Genomic DNA, 17,724 nt, shown 5'->3' on the forward strand with positions numbered 1-17,724 from the left:
TGTTAAGTAGATAAAACTGCATTTCCCTCAAGTTATTTTGATGATATAGGTAAAAGGTGCTATGTCATTGCTTTGCTCAATGTTTATCAGTAGATGGCGATGAAGGTCTACACAATAAACCACCACCGCTCTATAGACACGGTAACAAACAAGTTAAATAATGTTCTATGTGCTCCTTACTGACCTCATATAGGCTTACCATTTTTGATAATGCAACCCAAGTGACTCTTAACAAACTTTTTAAATTAATAAAAAAACAAATTAATCTTTTCAAGGATCATGCACATTAGCTGTGTATTCTTTCTCTATTTCGGTCTGCCACTCACAAACACATACAAGTCCAAATCCAGTGGTTCAGACTGTCCTGATTTTGCATGCACATAAGCAACATATTCATCACCTGTCCAGTTACACTTTGAAATATTTGCAGGAGTATCCTATAAGGGTTGACAGTGGGTTCCCTCAACTATATAGCTGGTGTGTCACATGCATACATACACACACTTTAAATACTGATAATGCACGTCTTGTTAGGTTGCATGCTTAGGTATTAATATTACTGCTGATAGACTCTAGAACACATTTGAATGCATTTATTTAATTAGGTTTCTTTAAACGCAAAAATAAACTACTTTAAACTGGCCATCTTTGTTTAGAATGGCAATGCTTGCATGACGCATTAACACATGAGTCATCTTAAGCTCATTTTTCAATGCTAACACTTGTGTAATGATGTCAAAACACACCGAAAACCTGTGAAATTGTCTTCAAGACTTAAAGTGCAACACCCTCTGCTCGGTGTAATGTATCTGTATTGCCCGTCGGACTGTGTGTCTGAAAAGGTCAACAAGCAACCGGAGGTAATAAATGAGGCCGAGGTGGACTGCTTGTGTGGGCGTAATTGGGCTGAAGATCCAATACAGGGGAACAGTGACTTATGGGTAATTACCTGCAATGTCCTGAGACGAAGAGCTGTGAGTGGCTGTCTCTCTGATTCAATCAGCCCCACACAGAGCAGTGCAGTACACAGCCTCTGTCTTAATTGTCCGATATGCTTTCCCCCCGATGCACAACTGTTTCCGCAGCCCTTTCCTCTCCACTTACTCCAGCAGCGAGAGAGAATCACACACTTGTGAACTCATTCACACACACAAAGTGCCTCTCTGTTGCTCACAAACAAGTACGCATTATGAACCCTACAACCACCATGTATACACACACAATTCCTTTTCTTCCTATGTATCAGACACGCGAACACAAATTCATTTGTATTCGAACTCTCAGCCAACAGTGGTCTGTACATTTTCTTCACTAACATCCTTTTCTGTCACAGAGCGCTGATCTGAGCTGACCTTTATTGTGCAGTATGCTGCTGGTGGACTTTTAATGGCACAGTTGGCAGGCAGTTTAAGGTCTTGTGAACAGAGTTACATTTTAAATTGAATTCTGTTCTAACTTATGTGTCAGTAACATGATTTTGATAACCCAGTCAAATCTAATTTTTCTAAATTACTTTTGCTTTTCCAACACTAATGTTAGAATATTTGTATAAATCAAACTTTGGATCAAAATTTTCAAAAACAACTGATGATTAAAAAAAATGCACAGGATGATTAAGATGCTGTATACATTTATTGTGTAACTTGTTGAAAGCTTATTGATCACACATACAACACCAGAAAGGCTTAAATGGGAAGGGAACAATATCAAATCATCAAAGATTACAACAGTTCTTGGTCTTGAGCAGAACAGCAGCCAACAGACTAGAACAGTGGTTCCAAGGTTAGGAGCTCTGCAAATATAAGATGGGATGTTGAGGCATGAAAACTTGGAGCAAGATCATATAAAATTAATGACACCAATGCATTGTGATAAATTATGATAATGAGTTTGTCACACTTGTGACCGCAATGCAGCTGTTTCCACGTGTACAAACAGCTGCACGTGTAGCATATTTCCAGTTTTATGAGCCTGGATGACAACATATCAGAAATAACAGCGCACACATGCTGCCCCGACCACTGCGGTCAGATAAGGTGGTGGGGTGATCTGAGGGTTCAGAGCAGACAAATAAATCACACATGGAGAGAAATATAGATTGGAGCCACTGAACTTAGTCATAAAAAAACAGGCTATAACCGCAGTACTCAAGTCAAGAATTAAACAATTTTCCCAACAAGCTAAAAAATGTCTGGCCGAACACTCTTTGTTGATAAAGAGTCACAACCAGCACAAATTCCAGCACTCAAGATTATTTCCAGGCTTAACAAAGCGACAAAAGCCACTCTTTCACTGACACAAAACCAAGAAGTTGGAGGCCAAAACACAAAATTAAAAAATGCTTCAGCCTCTTTCAATGAACTTTTCAATAAAGAAACGTTGAAATCACATAGTGGGAGAAATGTAAGAATGTATAGTTACAGTATAACTATTTCACTCTGCCTATATTTTGATATGACTTCATAATAGACTACATCTATCTACTCTATCTATCCATAAATCTTCTAGCAAATATTAAATACTCCATTACAGTACATCATTCTATCAATCTGGTAGTGTAAAATACATCCTATAAACATAAACTCTGTAGAACAAAACTGAAGCTTATTGATATTGACGGTTCATCATCGTCCGATTATTGTGCTGAATAAAAAAAAACATATGCTGTTTTATAACAGGTCATTCATAGACTTGATTTAGTCTGAGATACAAAATCTGAACACTATTTAAACATCTGATATATATATGTGTACAAAGTGCTTGCTCTGAAGTGTCTGTAACATTTATAAACTTGAAATAACAGTTGCAAACTTTTACACTACATTAAAAATGAACTCATTGTGAATTGTCAAAAAAATAAAATTGCAGACACAATGAAGTAAACACCTGTAAGCTTGAACAAAAGCACCTCCCAATTTGTCTTCCTTGCCGTGACCTTAAAAACACTTTTTTTTAATAAAACTTTTCCTCAATATCATAATTGCATTCCATATTCCAGTTTGCACACATTCACAATCACCATGGTACAACTGAAACAGAAACTTAACAGTGCTTTTTCCATTATCTTCCTTCATATACACGAAGAGGCTTCTCTGGATCTTTGAATGGGTGTCAATACTCTGAAAGTTGCATGGGCATCATTAGACAACTGTATTGCATCTCAACTTTGGGGAAAAACTGTCCAAGTGTTTCTATTCATAATTGAACTGATAACTGAGCCAAATAATACCCTCCAGCTTAACTCAGACCATTTTTCAGGTATCAGTTTCATCAATTTTGCTGGTTTTACCACCAAATATTTACCCTTGTACACAATACAGTGATCGTTGCACTCTCTTAAATGACACTTCCCCATCACAGTAAGGCTGAATGCAGGAAAAAATACATGTACCGAGCAGCAATATATTGTGATTAGTAACATTAATGACATAAAAAATATATACTTGTAATTTTACAGCACTAGTAAATATATTAAGACATTTCTGCAACAGCATTGACTTGCTGGTATCATCAGCACTAGGCAGCAACAACAGAACACTGAGCTTTTTCGAAAGAGAGAGAGAGACAGAAAGAGAGAAATGGCACATATTTATCATATTCACATTTTTTATGGCTCTTTCTTTGTCTCTCTTCATTCTAGATTGTCTGATACAAAAGACCTTTTCTATCTTTTTCAGCCTGCTTATCTCAAGAATGAGTCCAAAACAACATAATTCAAAGGCGGGATGTTTTTCCTTTGCAATATGACGTATTTTTTTGTTTATGGTGAGATGTGCTCATTTGAAGGCTGCCTTGATGCTATACAATAACAATGCCTCTGACTCACTCATAGACTTGCTGAAATGAAAATTCATTGTTTTGTATTACAATCATGAATAATGCACAACCTCAATCAGCCTAAGCTTGGATATCTTATTGTATGCCATGCTACTGTGTTTGTCACAGGCATGTTGTCTTCATGATAATTCATAGGATGAAAAAATATGAGGAGCCTAAAACCATCACAATATGTCTCCTCTGCCATCTTCAAACCCACAGGCCATAATTAAAGCTTACAATCTCAATTAACTAAGGCCAAGCTTACACTATATGGTAAATGTGAGAAAATAATTAATTATGCAACAGATTCTGCTGAAATAATGTCCTAAATTTAGGTATTCTATGACAAGTACTGGGACAAAAAAAGGATCACATGCCTAATTACACACGCATTGCCTGCTGTAAGTGACTCTCAGGTTTTAGGGGAACTTTTTTATATCTATCCACCCTGACAGACCAGAACTTGGAACTAAAGGTCCTAGAAAATTTTTGGGTTGGAAATTGTGGTCAGTTTTTATGAGCATGGTCTATAATGTGCAACTTAAGGTTTAGTGGCCTCAAAAAATGTTCACCCTTGCAACTTTAGGCAATTTTCAGCTCATCATTTTTATGGCTATGTTAGGAAGGCAAAATTAAATATCAATTAAGACATGTGTTTTCTTTTTTTTCTGTAGTGTGTGTGTATATATGCATGTTACTGTGTTCTATGCACAGAGAGGCTTTACACTAATTCACCTATACATAGCAGTATTTGCGTGTACATAGCAATGCATAAATGCACAAATCCTAATTATGTAAACATATATTAGCACAGAAACGGCAAGCCAATAACACAGTAATAGGCACACGTTGTTAACACTGTGTACTTGGCAGACAATAAGTATAAAATGTTAGCTAATTACAGCTATTACATACTTTCACATTCTTTCAACTTATTCCAGTTGCTGTCGCTGCAATAACAATGCAACATGAGACAAATACAACTCCCGAGCAATAAGCTTGCTAATTAAAGTTTCGGTCTAAGTGATAGATTATGAGTAAGTGCTGGTTGTAAAGGTGAGACTTGGTTGCTGTTTCAAGCTGTAATGCAATACTTGGTTTTACTGAACTGCCGTCTGTGTGTCTGTGTCTCCTTCCCTTCTGCTAAATATATATTTCAATGTGCCCGTGAGCAAGGCACTTGTGGTGCTCCGTGCTCTACAGCACAGTTTGCACTGAGCAGCTCACAGCTATGAATGAATCTGAATGAGTCCTTCCTCTTACAGCGCTGTAGGTTCTCGGTATGTTAAAAAATAAAATGAAAATAAATAAACCCAGGTTAAAGAAAAATTCTGGGACACTCTTATGCTTAATCAGTCTGCAATGTTCAATGCATTCCAGATTTGTTGCAATTTCCCTTTGTCTCCTCTGCTTCTACTTCAGTTAGTGATTTCCTTCATATTCTTGAATGCCTGTCAACATCCCCCAAGGAGTGAAAGAGATATAATAGCAATAGTATATGTAAGGACTCCTCTGGTACTGCTTTATTATTAATGTATTTGCATGTCGGTGTGTGTGCGCATCTGTGTTGTTAAAAGTATTTCTTCTATTAAACTCTATTGCAGCCGTGGAGCGAAAATGTCTTGACATCATATAATCTGTTTGGCCACTTATTCATGAACATATGAACAGTATACCACTGAACAAAATGAAGCCAGGAATGCAAGGTGAATCTGCATAGCTGTGTTTTAGCTGTGTATTAGGGTGGATAGCTAATATCTTTCATATAAAAATATATCTCTAGTGAAATACTGATGACACGATGAGCTAAGAAATTTAAGAATACAAAACAAGCCACCAAGCGTTTTTAGGTGACAATTAATTGAAAAACCTCTGCCAGCAAGAGGTATCAAGAACTGCAGAGTAAAAACATGACTACAATGTGCTTGTTTTCTCCCCAATTGACATACACTGACATCTCTCTGTAAGATTAAGACTTTAACACTGTCACTGATCTAAAACACAGTTAGCCAGAGATGTAATGAGATCCAAGGCAGGTTAGCAGCAAGCTGAAGCTTATTGACTCATTATAATCATAGTCTCAGCCTATCATCCGTGTCTGTCTTGTGCATGGAAAAAAAAAAGAACAAACTGTGCATTTGGTTTGTGATGTATACTTTTGGCTACCTCTGCATCAAATTAATTGATGTAATTGCAGATGTAAAACAGTCAGCAATAAAACTTGCAGCTTTTCACATCTCCTTTTCAGCACCCTCTGAAAACAAACACCTGCACATTCTCATCCACACTGTGTGCTGTGAGTTATTTGGTTTCCAGCAGGAATCAGGTAGACACAGGCTTTGTGACTGCAGGGGGACTTCCTGGTCAATCAACCTAACACCTAAAGGCCTAATGGCATTGTCATTTCACGGTGAGAGGTTCCCCAGCAGGTCTGGGGTGATGTACCCTACAGGCATAGCAGGTAGGGCCTTGAGGGGGTGTTGTGGCAGGCAGGGAGGGGGAGACTGGAGGGGAGGCGGGTTGAGCAGCAGACTGTGCTGACTGTCCACCTCTTGTACCACTGTGTAGTCTGCAACGGGGGCAAAGAACTGGGACTGGGGAGAGTCAGGAAGAATGTAGGGTGATTGATTATCCTCCGCTGTGACTGCGGGTTTGGTCTCCACTGGCTGAGGTTGTATGGTGTGATAGCCCTTGTCGGGCATGGGGGAGCTAGGGGGAGTGCTGATCTGCCGGGCGCTGCTCTCTGTGGTGTAACCACTTCCCTCAGGTTCCACTACCAGCATCTGAAACTGTAGCTCTTTCTGCTTCTTTTCATCAGTCTCCTCGTTGCCTTCGCTCTCTTTTCCTGTCTTCTGTGTTTCCTCCTCAGTGGTTGAGGTGTTCTCCTGGATTCTGAGTTGTTGCCCAGGAGACAGCACCACGCCTCCGGAGGGCATAACATTGCTGACCTGGGCATAGAAGTCTGTGTTGACCCAAGTCTGGGGCCCTCCAGTTTGGGTGTGGATGAGGGGCCTCTCGCCTCTCTCTGAGGCTCTTTCTACAACATTGAGGGAGGCTTCTCTGTCCTCAGGTTGGCCTGGCAACAGGGTGGCCATCAGCATTAGGGTGTCCTGGTCCGGCACATCTGGGTCATAACAGCTGGCCCGGCCTGAGTCATCGTCAGGGAAGCTGAGTGAGAGGGTGACAGGTGGAGGAAAACAGATGAAATTCAAATTTGCATCTGGCAGCATGACAGCAAGGCATTTACAGGGGATCGGTGCAGTACCTGATGGCATTGGAGCATCCTATGTGCATATGGTGGCTGACGGGTTGGGACACACTCAGGAGCCTCTGGGTGTCTGAGCCCTGGTTGTCCTCCTTCTCCCCACTGTCTGGATCCTCCGCATCCACCTCGATGAACTCCACCCACGGCTCGTCTTGGTAGAAATCTGGTGCGTAAGTGGGCAGGCCACCCATACCTCCACCACTCAGGATAAAATTCAGCTCCTCCAGCTTCCCCTTCTTGTTTAAGTGTGTGTGATAATCAGATTGTAGAAAGGCGTGTGTTAGTAAAAGTCAACACAGTCTTCTTGTTTCACCTTTATCTGATCACAAAATAGTAGAGGGAGTATCAGGACCTGATGAGGACTTTCTCTGAGGTCCATGGGTCATTTTGTTTTATAAAGTGAAAACAGGAAGGCTATTAAATGCATCCCACATCATCTGACAATAACACACGCACAGCAGAGTGCTGAACCAAGACCCTCTTCATGCCTTATTATCCCTCAGTGGTCCTCCTGTCCTTGTTTACCTCAACAAAAAACAAGAGAGCCTCTTTGCTTTCAAATCATTATAACATTTTTGCTTTTATTTGATAGTTGATACATACAATAAACAGGCAGTGATTGGGAGAGAGACAGTGGGCGGTGTGACGATTAAGTGGCCTAACGTGCCTCAGCCAACTGAGCCACATGGACACCCCCAGCAGTGTTTGTTTTTAATCACAATTACAATGGAAATGTAATCAAAACTGTGGTTGCACAACAGTTTATATAATAATTTTACTGGATAAACAATGCACATTTCCATGTGTTGGCTTCTTCTTGTTGAATTATCAATGTTTGCAATTTCACTTTTTGTGCATTAACAAAATAGTAAATGTATCAGAGCCTGACTGAAACTGGATTTAAGAGAGTAAGAATATATAGGCTGATATTTGTTTTCTAACAAGTGCATAACATCCAAGAATTGTGATTGAGATACTAGGAGAAAAAGAAATGTGTACAAACCACAATGGTGACAATGTTCCTAAATGAAACATAGGTATCTGTGACATGTTTAGTACTGCAGTTTCTTGTTACTTGCTGGCCAACGTATAAGCTGATACCAATACTAATCAATACCAATATGTCTGTGATAACCTAAAACCAGCCATGATGATGTATTGGTCTGGGTCTAGTATGTGTGTTCACTAATATATATAATATAGGAATAGACATAGGAACATACACAGACAAGCCAGAATAACAACACAGCCATACAGCAAATGTACCTTTAACAGCTCTGGATCAATGCCTTTAATTTTGGGTGCAGGAACTGGTGGCAACAGAATCATCATTAATCTGCAAAGGCAAGAAGAAGAGGAGGAGGATGTGATGAAGATCATCTGGGAATGGTTGTGTGTATTTGTGTGTGTGTGTGTGTGTGATAGAAGGAGAGAGAGTCTGTTCCTACCTGTGCTGCTGAGAGATCACAACCAGCATAATGAGTATGAGGATGCCCACAATCCCGAAAACAACAACCAGTGTGAGTGGAAAAACAGACTCTATAAAATGATATGAAACAGAACCCATCATTATCACAGCCCTCACAAAGATGTCTCAGGTTGTTCAAGATTGATGCACCCTGTCTGTTTAAATTGCACAAAGGAACAGCCCATCCATTTATGGCACCTAAGCAAAAGACTGATTGCTTCACCCTTGACCGACCATAATCTTACCTTTGCTGGGAATCTCAGTTACTTGAATGAAGATGGAGTCGCTAAACTCTCCAAACTTAGTGAAGGCCTGCATCCTGCAGCGGATGTGTACTTCATACTCTTTTCCTTTGTGTAGACCATAGATTGTCTGCTGGGTGTGCGGCTGCATCTCCAACTGAAGTACAGAGACATAGAGACAGATTAGAAAGGAGAGTGAAACACAGAGAGATTGAGTTGTATGAAACAGCCAAAATATTAATATTGCTATGTTTTTAATCAGAAAAAGTGGCTGTCATGACAGAAGTGTCTACAATTCCAACACTAAACTTAAAAGGGTGAGAGGTCTATGTTTATTTCTGGTACCTATAACTATGACCTTTTCAAAGGAGCAATTGTTGACATATAAGATACATTAGACGGAGGACATACTGTTATAATGGACCACTCTAAAAACGTTTTCAAGGCTTCATTTGTCAGACAGGCTGGCCAGGCGGTAATGAATATGAGCCTGTACAAGGTCTCATGACCTCTGACCTACAGATCCCTCCCTTTACTTCCTTCAGAGAGCTTGTGTTTTCCCAGAGGGCCTTGCTCTGGCTTCCACTGCCTTGTCAACAAAGCTACACTGCTTTTTAGCCACAAGAGTTCAGGGGGGAGGGGGAAGGAAACACGATACTGTGCCTCTATGACCTACCTACAATTTACTTTTAAGATAGTGCATGAGTGTTTGCATTTGTGTGAGCTTGTGCATGTGCACAGAGGCATTTTGTGAAGTTTTAAAGGTGTGTATCTACTTGTGTCAACACATGTAACTGTGTGTCTGCACATAAAAGAAAAGGAGAAAGAGGGATTGAGGGGAATTGAAGACTTACTGCTTCCCAGTTTGTGGTATTTCTCTCTCTGTACTGGATCTCGTACTCAATGCGCATCCAGCCTGCTCTGACATCTGCAGAGGGCGGCGGCTCCCAGTTGACCATGACATCATAACTTAGCCCAGAGGGACTTATGTTCAGAAGGGTCCAGTTTAGAGACACTGGAGGGTCAGGACGTACTGCCAGGAAAAGGGAATAAATACACTTAAAACTATACCTTTCAACATAGTGAATTGATTGATTGAATGTACTTCACTTAGCTGAACAAATGAAAGAATCATACTGAATCAAACAAAATGTTCATGTTCTATAAGTCAGTGTATAATGTACCTGAGCTAAGCTTAGAAGGTTAAGGCAGGTTTTTTTTAATGCAAGTATCCTTTTTTGAATTGTGTGTTTAAAATTGATAAAACACAATAAAATTAAATTCATTAAAATAAAAAAAAGTGTTGAACGCAATCAACAACATAAATAGGACTGTGCTTTATTGAGAGCGTTGCCAGTAGTAAGGTTAAATAAAGACTGTGTCTAAAGGTGTTGCTATAAGAAAAGCATTGAAGTTACTAAAATTAAAACTGGACATTCCTGCACCAGACTGTATGGCAATCTGTCAACTTCATTACAACATATTTTGTGTACAGAGTTCACAGTTTGGCCTGATGCTTGCACAAGGAAAAAGGAGCAAAACTCATGGTGTTCACAATGGAAATGGCTCATCCTTTCAGGGGTATGAATATACTGATATTTCTTTAGTACAACTGGAAATTTTGGCCTGATGGTGGCACTAGAGATAGAGTCAGGGAGGTCACCAAAAACATCAAGACTTACAGGTTCAATGGCCAAGAAGACAACATTTAAAAAATGCAGATAATCAATGCATGTATGTATATATGGAGACTAGAAGAAGGCTAATAAACATATGTTTCTCCATTGAGATACATGGCATTGTCATGTGGTAATACAGTATCTATTAGCATCTCCTACAGTCCTAGTACAATAATGATCGTCAGACATCAAAACATTTACCATGTAGACAATGTGTGTCTGACACTTGCTGTGGTTTAGCCGATATACAGCCGCAAGTGCCATTCCCTGGAAACCTTCTGTGCAGGTAATCTAGCACACTCACATCACCGTTTCTCCTCTGCCATGCGTTTCATGATTCTTTCTGTTTGAATGCATTTACTCAGAAATCTGCAAAAATCCTTTTCTGCCAGTACCGATATTTCCACAAATGGAGGAAAACATTATGCTAGTTCATGTTGTACAGAGCTGAATCTGTTGAAAATGCAATGTAGGATTGTCATTCTCTCTCAAGTCACTGGATGTGTTGAAGAAAATCATGATACATATAAAGAAATATTTGCAACAAACCGATATTCTCCACAGTGAAACAGTCGTCCTCTTGGAAATAGGTGACGTTGTCTTGGCTGCGCAGCTGCACGCAGTAGGGGATCCAAATGGATGTGTGTTGTACATCGAAGAAGCACTCCCTGTTTGAAAGGATATACTCTGGACACTCTTTCCATTCACTGGTGGGAGAGCTGAAGGAGGGAAACAATAAAGTAAGGGAGGGAAGAATAAACAAAAGGGCTCACATATAAATACACACACATACTGTATGCAGATGCGTAAAGTGCTAATAAAGAATCAGCATTTGCCACTTGCAAAACTTGCACTACTCGGACTTCTCTGGGTAAAATAGGTGATCAGACTCACTCTTTCTTAAGGTAGAAGACTCTCAGTGCTCCAGGGTCGGACAGGTTTTGGAAGTTGCCTGGACTCCACCAACAGCGGAATGTCTCCTGGTCCCTCGATATGCACTCTGTGAAATGAGGCTCAAGGGGAGCTGAGAGACAGTGAGAGAAACACAAAGACAGAGAAAAAAAAGATCAGAGAATGGACAAACAGTTCACTCACTCTCAGGTTGCACTAAGCTGATCAATCACCTTTTTGATCTCCATGAACCCGACAGGGGTTTAGATTTATCAATGCAACGATATTGATAAAATCCCCACCTCTATAACCCCCTACTCCTCATTAAACCATGATCGCCGCTACACAAACCAAACAACAGACACTTTTTCACAGTCGACATGAGTAAGATGCCTGCAATCCAACCTAAACTTCAAGGTAAAAGTGAGGGAACATGCCAAAATACAAAATAATAACACCAAAACACAATTACAACTTATGCTCCAGATTGTCAATAAAAGGTTCTGGTTGTAAGCTTAGGACATTGTGTGTAATCCTTTCTTATTTATGCACAAAGAGCTGTTATAGCATGTGACATGACAACATGATGTTTGAAGCATTTCACCTTCACAAGCTGGCAAATCTGTCAGCATACCATGTTACTGTCTTTTAACATACTTGCACATACACCTTACACTGATTAGCATCACATATGGTCAGTAATGACTTAATAACCTACCTGTCGCTGCCAGCTGCTATCAGAAAAACACACCACCCTGATGAAAGCCATGTAATGAGCAGCAGGGGCAACACTTTCTGCTGGCAGGAGATAAGGCTAAGTTGTAGTTGGCAGTTTATGTAAATTTCAAATTGACTTCTGCTTCCTGTAAACCTATGTGTGTATGCATGTGTGAGTAGAAAAACAACTTGTTGGAAGATGGAGTTAAATTGCATTGAATTTCAGTCACCATGCCTTTTATGACCTATAGATCTATCCTTACACATTTTATATCATCTCGCCTTGCTTCTCCTCTGCCCCACCCCGAGGCCCTGACTCAACCCTTTCCACCTCTCCCTCAGCATCCTGTCACTCCTCATCATTGATGCCCCGCCGCCTCCCTCTCCTGTCGGAGGCCCGTTTCTCATCTAGCTGAGAGTCCTGGGGTTTGGTGCAACCATAAATAAGCAGCTGAAGGTATCATTGATTTCTGCTCTGCCCGCTCTGGCAGCGCTCTCTTCTCACTGGCTGCAGCATAAACACAGACCAACACGCAGACCCAGAACATAAACACGCTTCCCAACACAAGGCGAGGAATTAAAGACAGATGGACTGGAGCAGAACACTATCACTTTTGTTTTATGATAATACATTATGAACATCAGACAAAAGTGATCTCCACATAGACTCAAAGAATGCTGCTAAATCTTACTCAAGGTACATGAAATGAATGAAAACAGTACACTAGCACAGTATGTGTACACAGGCACACACCTGACCAGCACGCATCCTTTCTCTTAGGTGGAGCTAGTTAATATAAGAACACTTTAACCACAGACACCACAACAAACCTTCAACAAACAAGCCCAACCCTTGGCACATACTCATTATTTATTCACAAAGTATATACACCATTACTTTGATTACTTTGCTTACTTTCTATTTGATGCCAGTGCAACCTCATAAGTCATTGCATTCCTATGCCGTTGTGCCTCTAGCTCTCTCCCTCTCTGCCCCTTTTCCCACCTTCCCACCCTCCCACCCTTCATCTTCTGCACATTGTCATGGTTCCCAGAGCTTTGCTATTTCAACTCTGCCTCCCTCCCCCATCCAACAAATTCCAGCTGCCACCATCAAAGGGCTTTCTGCACACAGTGGATGCAAAGGAGAGCTTGGAAGTACAGCAGGACTACATCACAGATTACATAAGAAGTCATTCTAAAATGTTGCTCATATACAATTACTTACATAACAAGACCAACTTTATTTCTGAATGTCATCTCACAACTGCTGTTGTAGTCAAGAGTTTTGAAAGTTAACCTCTCCATAACGAATGCAGCCCTGCTGGTAAAGGTGAGAGGTTAAAGACATTTTTTAAAAAGTTGTTTGCATTTTTGAACACGGATTTGGATGGGAGATGACTCCAAAGTGTGTCAGAGGTGTAAGGTTGTGCAGCAACACCTGGAGAGACTCACATTCTCACTTTATTCCCAGAGTCTCTCTTTCTCACCCACTCACTCCAATATTGACTGTCATACTTCTTTTCTTACCCCTCTTCTCTGATATACAGAACTTACAGTATATATGTGCTTCATCATATACTGTACTTGCTTTAAAAAAAATAACTTTCCCGATGTACAGTTTCAGAACACACAAAAGCAAAAGATTTGTTGCAAGTTGTAACTGGCTCACAACCCAGAGGGTAACATCTTGACAGCTAGATGTTGACTATCTGCCATGCACTTGCTGGTAATTCTGTTTTGGCTTTTCTCCCATATTCTACACTTACTAATATATAACCATCACAGAGTTTCAGTGATGAGAAGCTAAATCCTGCCTGTACCTGCCAGCTGCCATTAAGTGATCCGCAGTTGAAAGCCTTCGGCTGGAAGAAGAAACCTAATTTTGTGTGTGCGTGTGTGTGTACCAGGTATTACTCATGTTGTGGGGACGTAAATCTGTTTACACAGTCATGTTGTGGAGACTCTCTGCCCTTATGGGTAAAAAAAGAAAGTCCCTTTAACATAAATCATGAATTTTATGGTGAAGACTTAGTATAAAGTTAGGGTAACTGGTTATGTTAAGGTTAGGGTTAGGGTTAGGCAAGTAGTGGTTATGGTTAAGGTTAGGGTAAGTCTGCAGGAAATGAATGTAAGTAAGTGTGTGTGTGTGTGTGTGTGTGTGTGTGTGTGTGTTCGTGTGTTCATCCTGACTGTCCATATGTATCCGTTGGTCCTCCTAGGCTGTGTGTTCAGTCGAGACAGATAAACAGCTCTTAGCTTCACGTCCTGTCTTCAGCAGTCCATACAAAGGAGCTAGGAAACCACTTATCTACCTCAATGTCAGCTTTAGCCATTAAGGTTTAAAATCCACTAAAAAGCCTAAATAAAGCACTCTTTCCCCGGCCTCTGCGCCAGCTGGCAAACAGCACTAAAAAGGGAGCGAGAAAGGTGCGACCAGGCTTTATCAGTTACCATATTGTGAAATGGTTGATGGTCATGAACGAGGGAAATGAGGCTATGACGCTATAAATTACCACCGTTTCCAGCTCATTTGCAGATTTAAGTCAGTGTTGAGGTTAATAACGCTTCAAAAGAGAGGAGATGAGAGGGAAGAAGGAGGAGGAAGAGAGAAAGACAGACAGAGACAGAGAGAGTGAATGTGTGTTTTAGGTGGTTATGATGAAATATTTTCAAAGCTGTTCACCGACATGAAGTTTTTGACTGCAAAATAGAAATGCTGTTAAAAAAAACATTGTATGAGAACTGTATGAGTTGGTGCAAATCACATATGCGATAAGGCTCCAAAGGCCCAAATTTATAAAGAGGTGGAGTCCTGCAATGACTCCGTTTATGCAAAACCCATGTCATGCCATCTCAAACTATCTACATCCCATATATTTATATATAAATCATACACCCACACATCCTTTCTCTTACATTATACATATAATTACACTATAATATACTCCCCAGCCTTGACCCTTTCACTCCTGCAAAACTGAATAGATGTCAAGACAGCAGGAAAGTTTGTAAAGACAATTATGAAAAATGAAATTGTATCAAAACTGTACTAGAAAAATAAAATTTAAGTTTTTAAAAAAGCAAACAAAAAAAACAGTTTAAAACTTGCAAATCTAGTGTCTTATTATCAGATATTGTTATGTTTAAAACTGGTTCTGCTACAGAAGAGGTAATCATTCCATGTGGTGTCCCTCAGGGTTCAATTTTAGATCTGTTACTTTTTTCTTCACATGTGCAACCACTATGAACAATTACTGAGGTACAAAATTAGTTCTCATTGCAAAACAGATGAAACTTGAAGAGGCACTAAACCTGTTTTATGTGATAAAGCCCGTGAGAACAGTTAATGTCTTCTGTGGCTCTGGGGGGAGCTTTGTCAATTCTGAGAATATTATTCGAGTGAAATCTCAGGTTGAGCTTTGAGACTAGAAATTTTTAATCATAATGCTTACAACTGGGGCCAAGGAGTTTCAAAGATGTTGACATTTACCAGCAAAGCAAAGTCTAATAAAGGATGCTATTGAGTTGTATTCTGGGAAGTGTAGGATCCAGGTTTTTAGGACACTAATCAATACTAGGGACTAAAACCAGGATATCTCAGCCACTACAAGATCAATTTTAACCATTCCCTCAACTTTATGAAATCACTGCAGTGCTTTTTAAAAAATATGTCCTACTGAAATTCTGAAAGACATCAGTTTTGTTGTAATGTATAATTTATAATTTCTTTTTTTTTCACTTGCAGTAAAATAATTACCGTCTAAAATTAGCTAATTCCTACTCCCATTTGATCTGGAGAAAGTTGCAGTAATACCCTCCAGACTTGACTACTGTTTCTCTCAGACTGGTATTTCCTTTCTACAATTAGTGCAGAGTGCTGCCGCTGAAGCGCTGTCTGGACATGAAGAAAAGATTTTACATTTGTGGTTGCTTTCCTAATCGTAAAGCACTTTGGTACACATTTATTTTTAAAGCATCTATCAGTCCACTTTGGGACTGTGCAGGTCTTGGGGAGCTTTGTTTCTTACTTACAATAAACACACACACACGCACACACACACACACGTACACACTATATGGACTCTGAGTGTGGTATTAGCAGATAATTGATTTGATTGCCCTATGCTTGAAGAGAACACGTGCATGGCTGCTGAACACTGGAACCAGTTGTCCCAGGTCGCTTTACTCACATAGCTCATATTCTGCTCTCGAGTGACTGCGTAAACACAATTACACAACACTCAAAGCTGAGTTGCCTCTGCAAGTCTCAATTTAACCCTAACAGGAAACGTAAAATGTTAAGTTATGTTTGAATAGTCTTTTCTTTTAAGGTAAATCTTGCACATAATTGCTATGTAATGTAATTAATGAATGTTATGTTTACTTATAGATGAAATCTTTTTCAAACCAGGCATCACTTTTGAACAGTTAAGTTGTAAATTTCGGACATATTTGGAACTACTGTCCAGCACCGACTTCTGACTGCCATTGTAGCACCCGTGCCAGATGATCCACATGACTTCCTGCAGTGCCATCAGTCTATGTGTGTGTTTCTGTTAACCAGATGGAGAAACTGGCAGCACAAACTGACACTGTACTGAGAGTAAAAGTGCCTGTCAGTCTGCACATGCCAAGTCTTACATTATATCCCCGCACTACAGACCATACACACACACACACACACACACACACTGCACACACACACACGCGCGCGCGCACGCTCTTTGTCCAGCACACACCAGTTGAAGCGTTATGCATCTGCAGCAGACGGCATCGTTTGTCTTCCACAGGCAACATGTCTTGGATGATAAGGGAAAAGAAAGAAGAAGAAGATGAGAAGAGGGAAAGGATAAGAAGCTGCAAGGGACAAAATCTGAGAATTCATACAGGCATTTCCTGATTTCATGCTTCCTCCATACTTCTACCATAGTTATACATTTAATTTCTAGGAGGAAGGAAAATTAAAACCATCATATTGTGCTTGAGTCGGGAGGCCATGTAGCATTTGATAGAGCCGGAAAGGGTGAAAAGTGGGGCAGAGGAGAAGGGGAGAAAGGTGAGAGACTGCAACAAGATACAAACAAGGGAATGTAAACAGGTGATATAAATAACTTCCAACATGCACACACGGTTTCACACATAAGTGCACAGACTCACACAAACGTGCACACACTCTGAACTTACACCTCCAAAACAAAAACCGACAAAGAATATCAAAGTGCCATTGTCCAATTCCTTGTATACCTCCGGCCTTTCCTCCCAGTCACACAACAGAGCCTATGGCTTTTCTTCCGACCACAGGATGACAAGTTCTCGCTTCATCTGACCATCATGATTCCCGTCAGTGTTCAAAGCTTTGAAGTTTCACAGACACAATCTGGTGTGTTTAACCATGCATTGACCCAGTCAGCTTATTCTGGTCCCAGCAATTTATTAGCCTCAACTAATGATGTTAATCTCCTCTAATGCCATTACAGCTCGCAGTATTGGCTTAGTTATGTCATATTATGTCCAAGTGAGAGTAAATATAGATGAGCAGTCAAGTCTGGCGTACAGCACGGCAACCTGCACATACACACATACTGTGTGTTTACACATTCTCTCTCCTTCTGTGTTTTTTGTCTTTCTTATTCCACTACG

At 40.3% G+C, this 17,724-nt stretch overlaps 1 protein-coding gene across 2 annotated transcripts in view; it reads right to left on the reverse strand.

Moving 5' to 3' along the window:
* Positions 1-1,613: 1,613 nt before the first annotated feature.
* Positions 1,614-17,724, reverse strand: part of ghra (growth hormone receptor a) — a 39,288-nt gene continuing 23,177 nt past the window's right edge. The window contains exons 3-10 of one of the 2 annotated variants that reach the window (XM_042421628.1): positions 11,368-11,497; positions 11,023-11,192; positions 9,649-9,827; positions 8,798-8,951; positions 8,533-8,623; positions 8,351-8,420; positions 7,085-7,317; positions 1,614-6,987 (exon numbers count right to left, since the gene is read on the reverse strand). In XM_042421628.1, the coding sequence (XP_042277562.1) occupies positions 6,225-6,987; positions 7,085-7,317; positions 8,351-8,420; positions 8,533-8,623; positions 8,798-8,951; positions 9,649-9,827; positions 11,023-11,192; positions 11,368-11,497 (1,790 nt within the window). In that variant the 3' untranslated portion in view covers positions 1,614-6,224. Of the gene's footprint in view, positions 6,988-7,084; positions 7,321-8,350; positions 8,421-8,532; positions 8,624-8,797; positions 8,952-9,648; positions 9,828-11,022; positions 11,193-11,367; positions 11,498-17,724 lie in introns of both variants that reach the window. The other variant, XM_042421627.1, reaches the window with a different exon arrangement.

Source organism: Thunnus maccoyii, chromosome 9 (assembly GCF_910596095.1).
Source record: "Thunnus maccoyii chromosome 9, fThuMac1.1, whole genome shotgun sequence".
NCBI lineage: Eukaryota > Metazoa > Chordata > Actinopteri > Scombriformes > Scombridae > Thunnus > Thunnus maccoyii.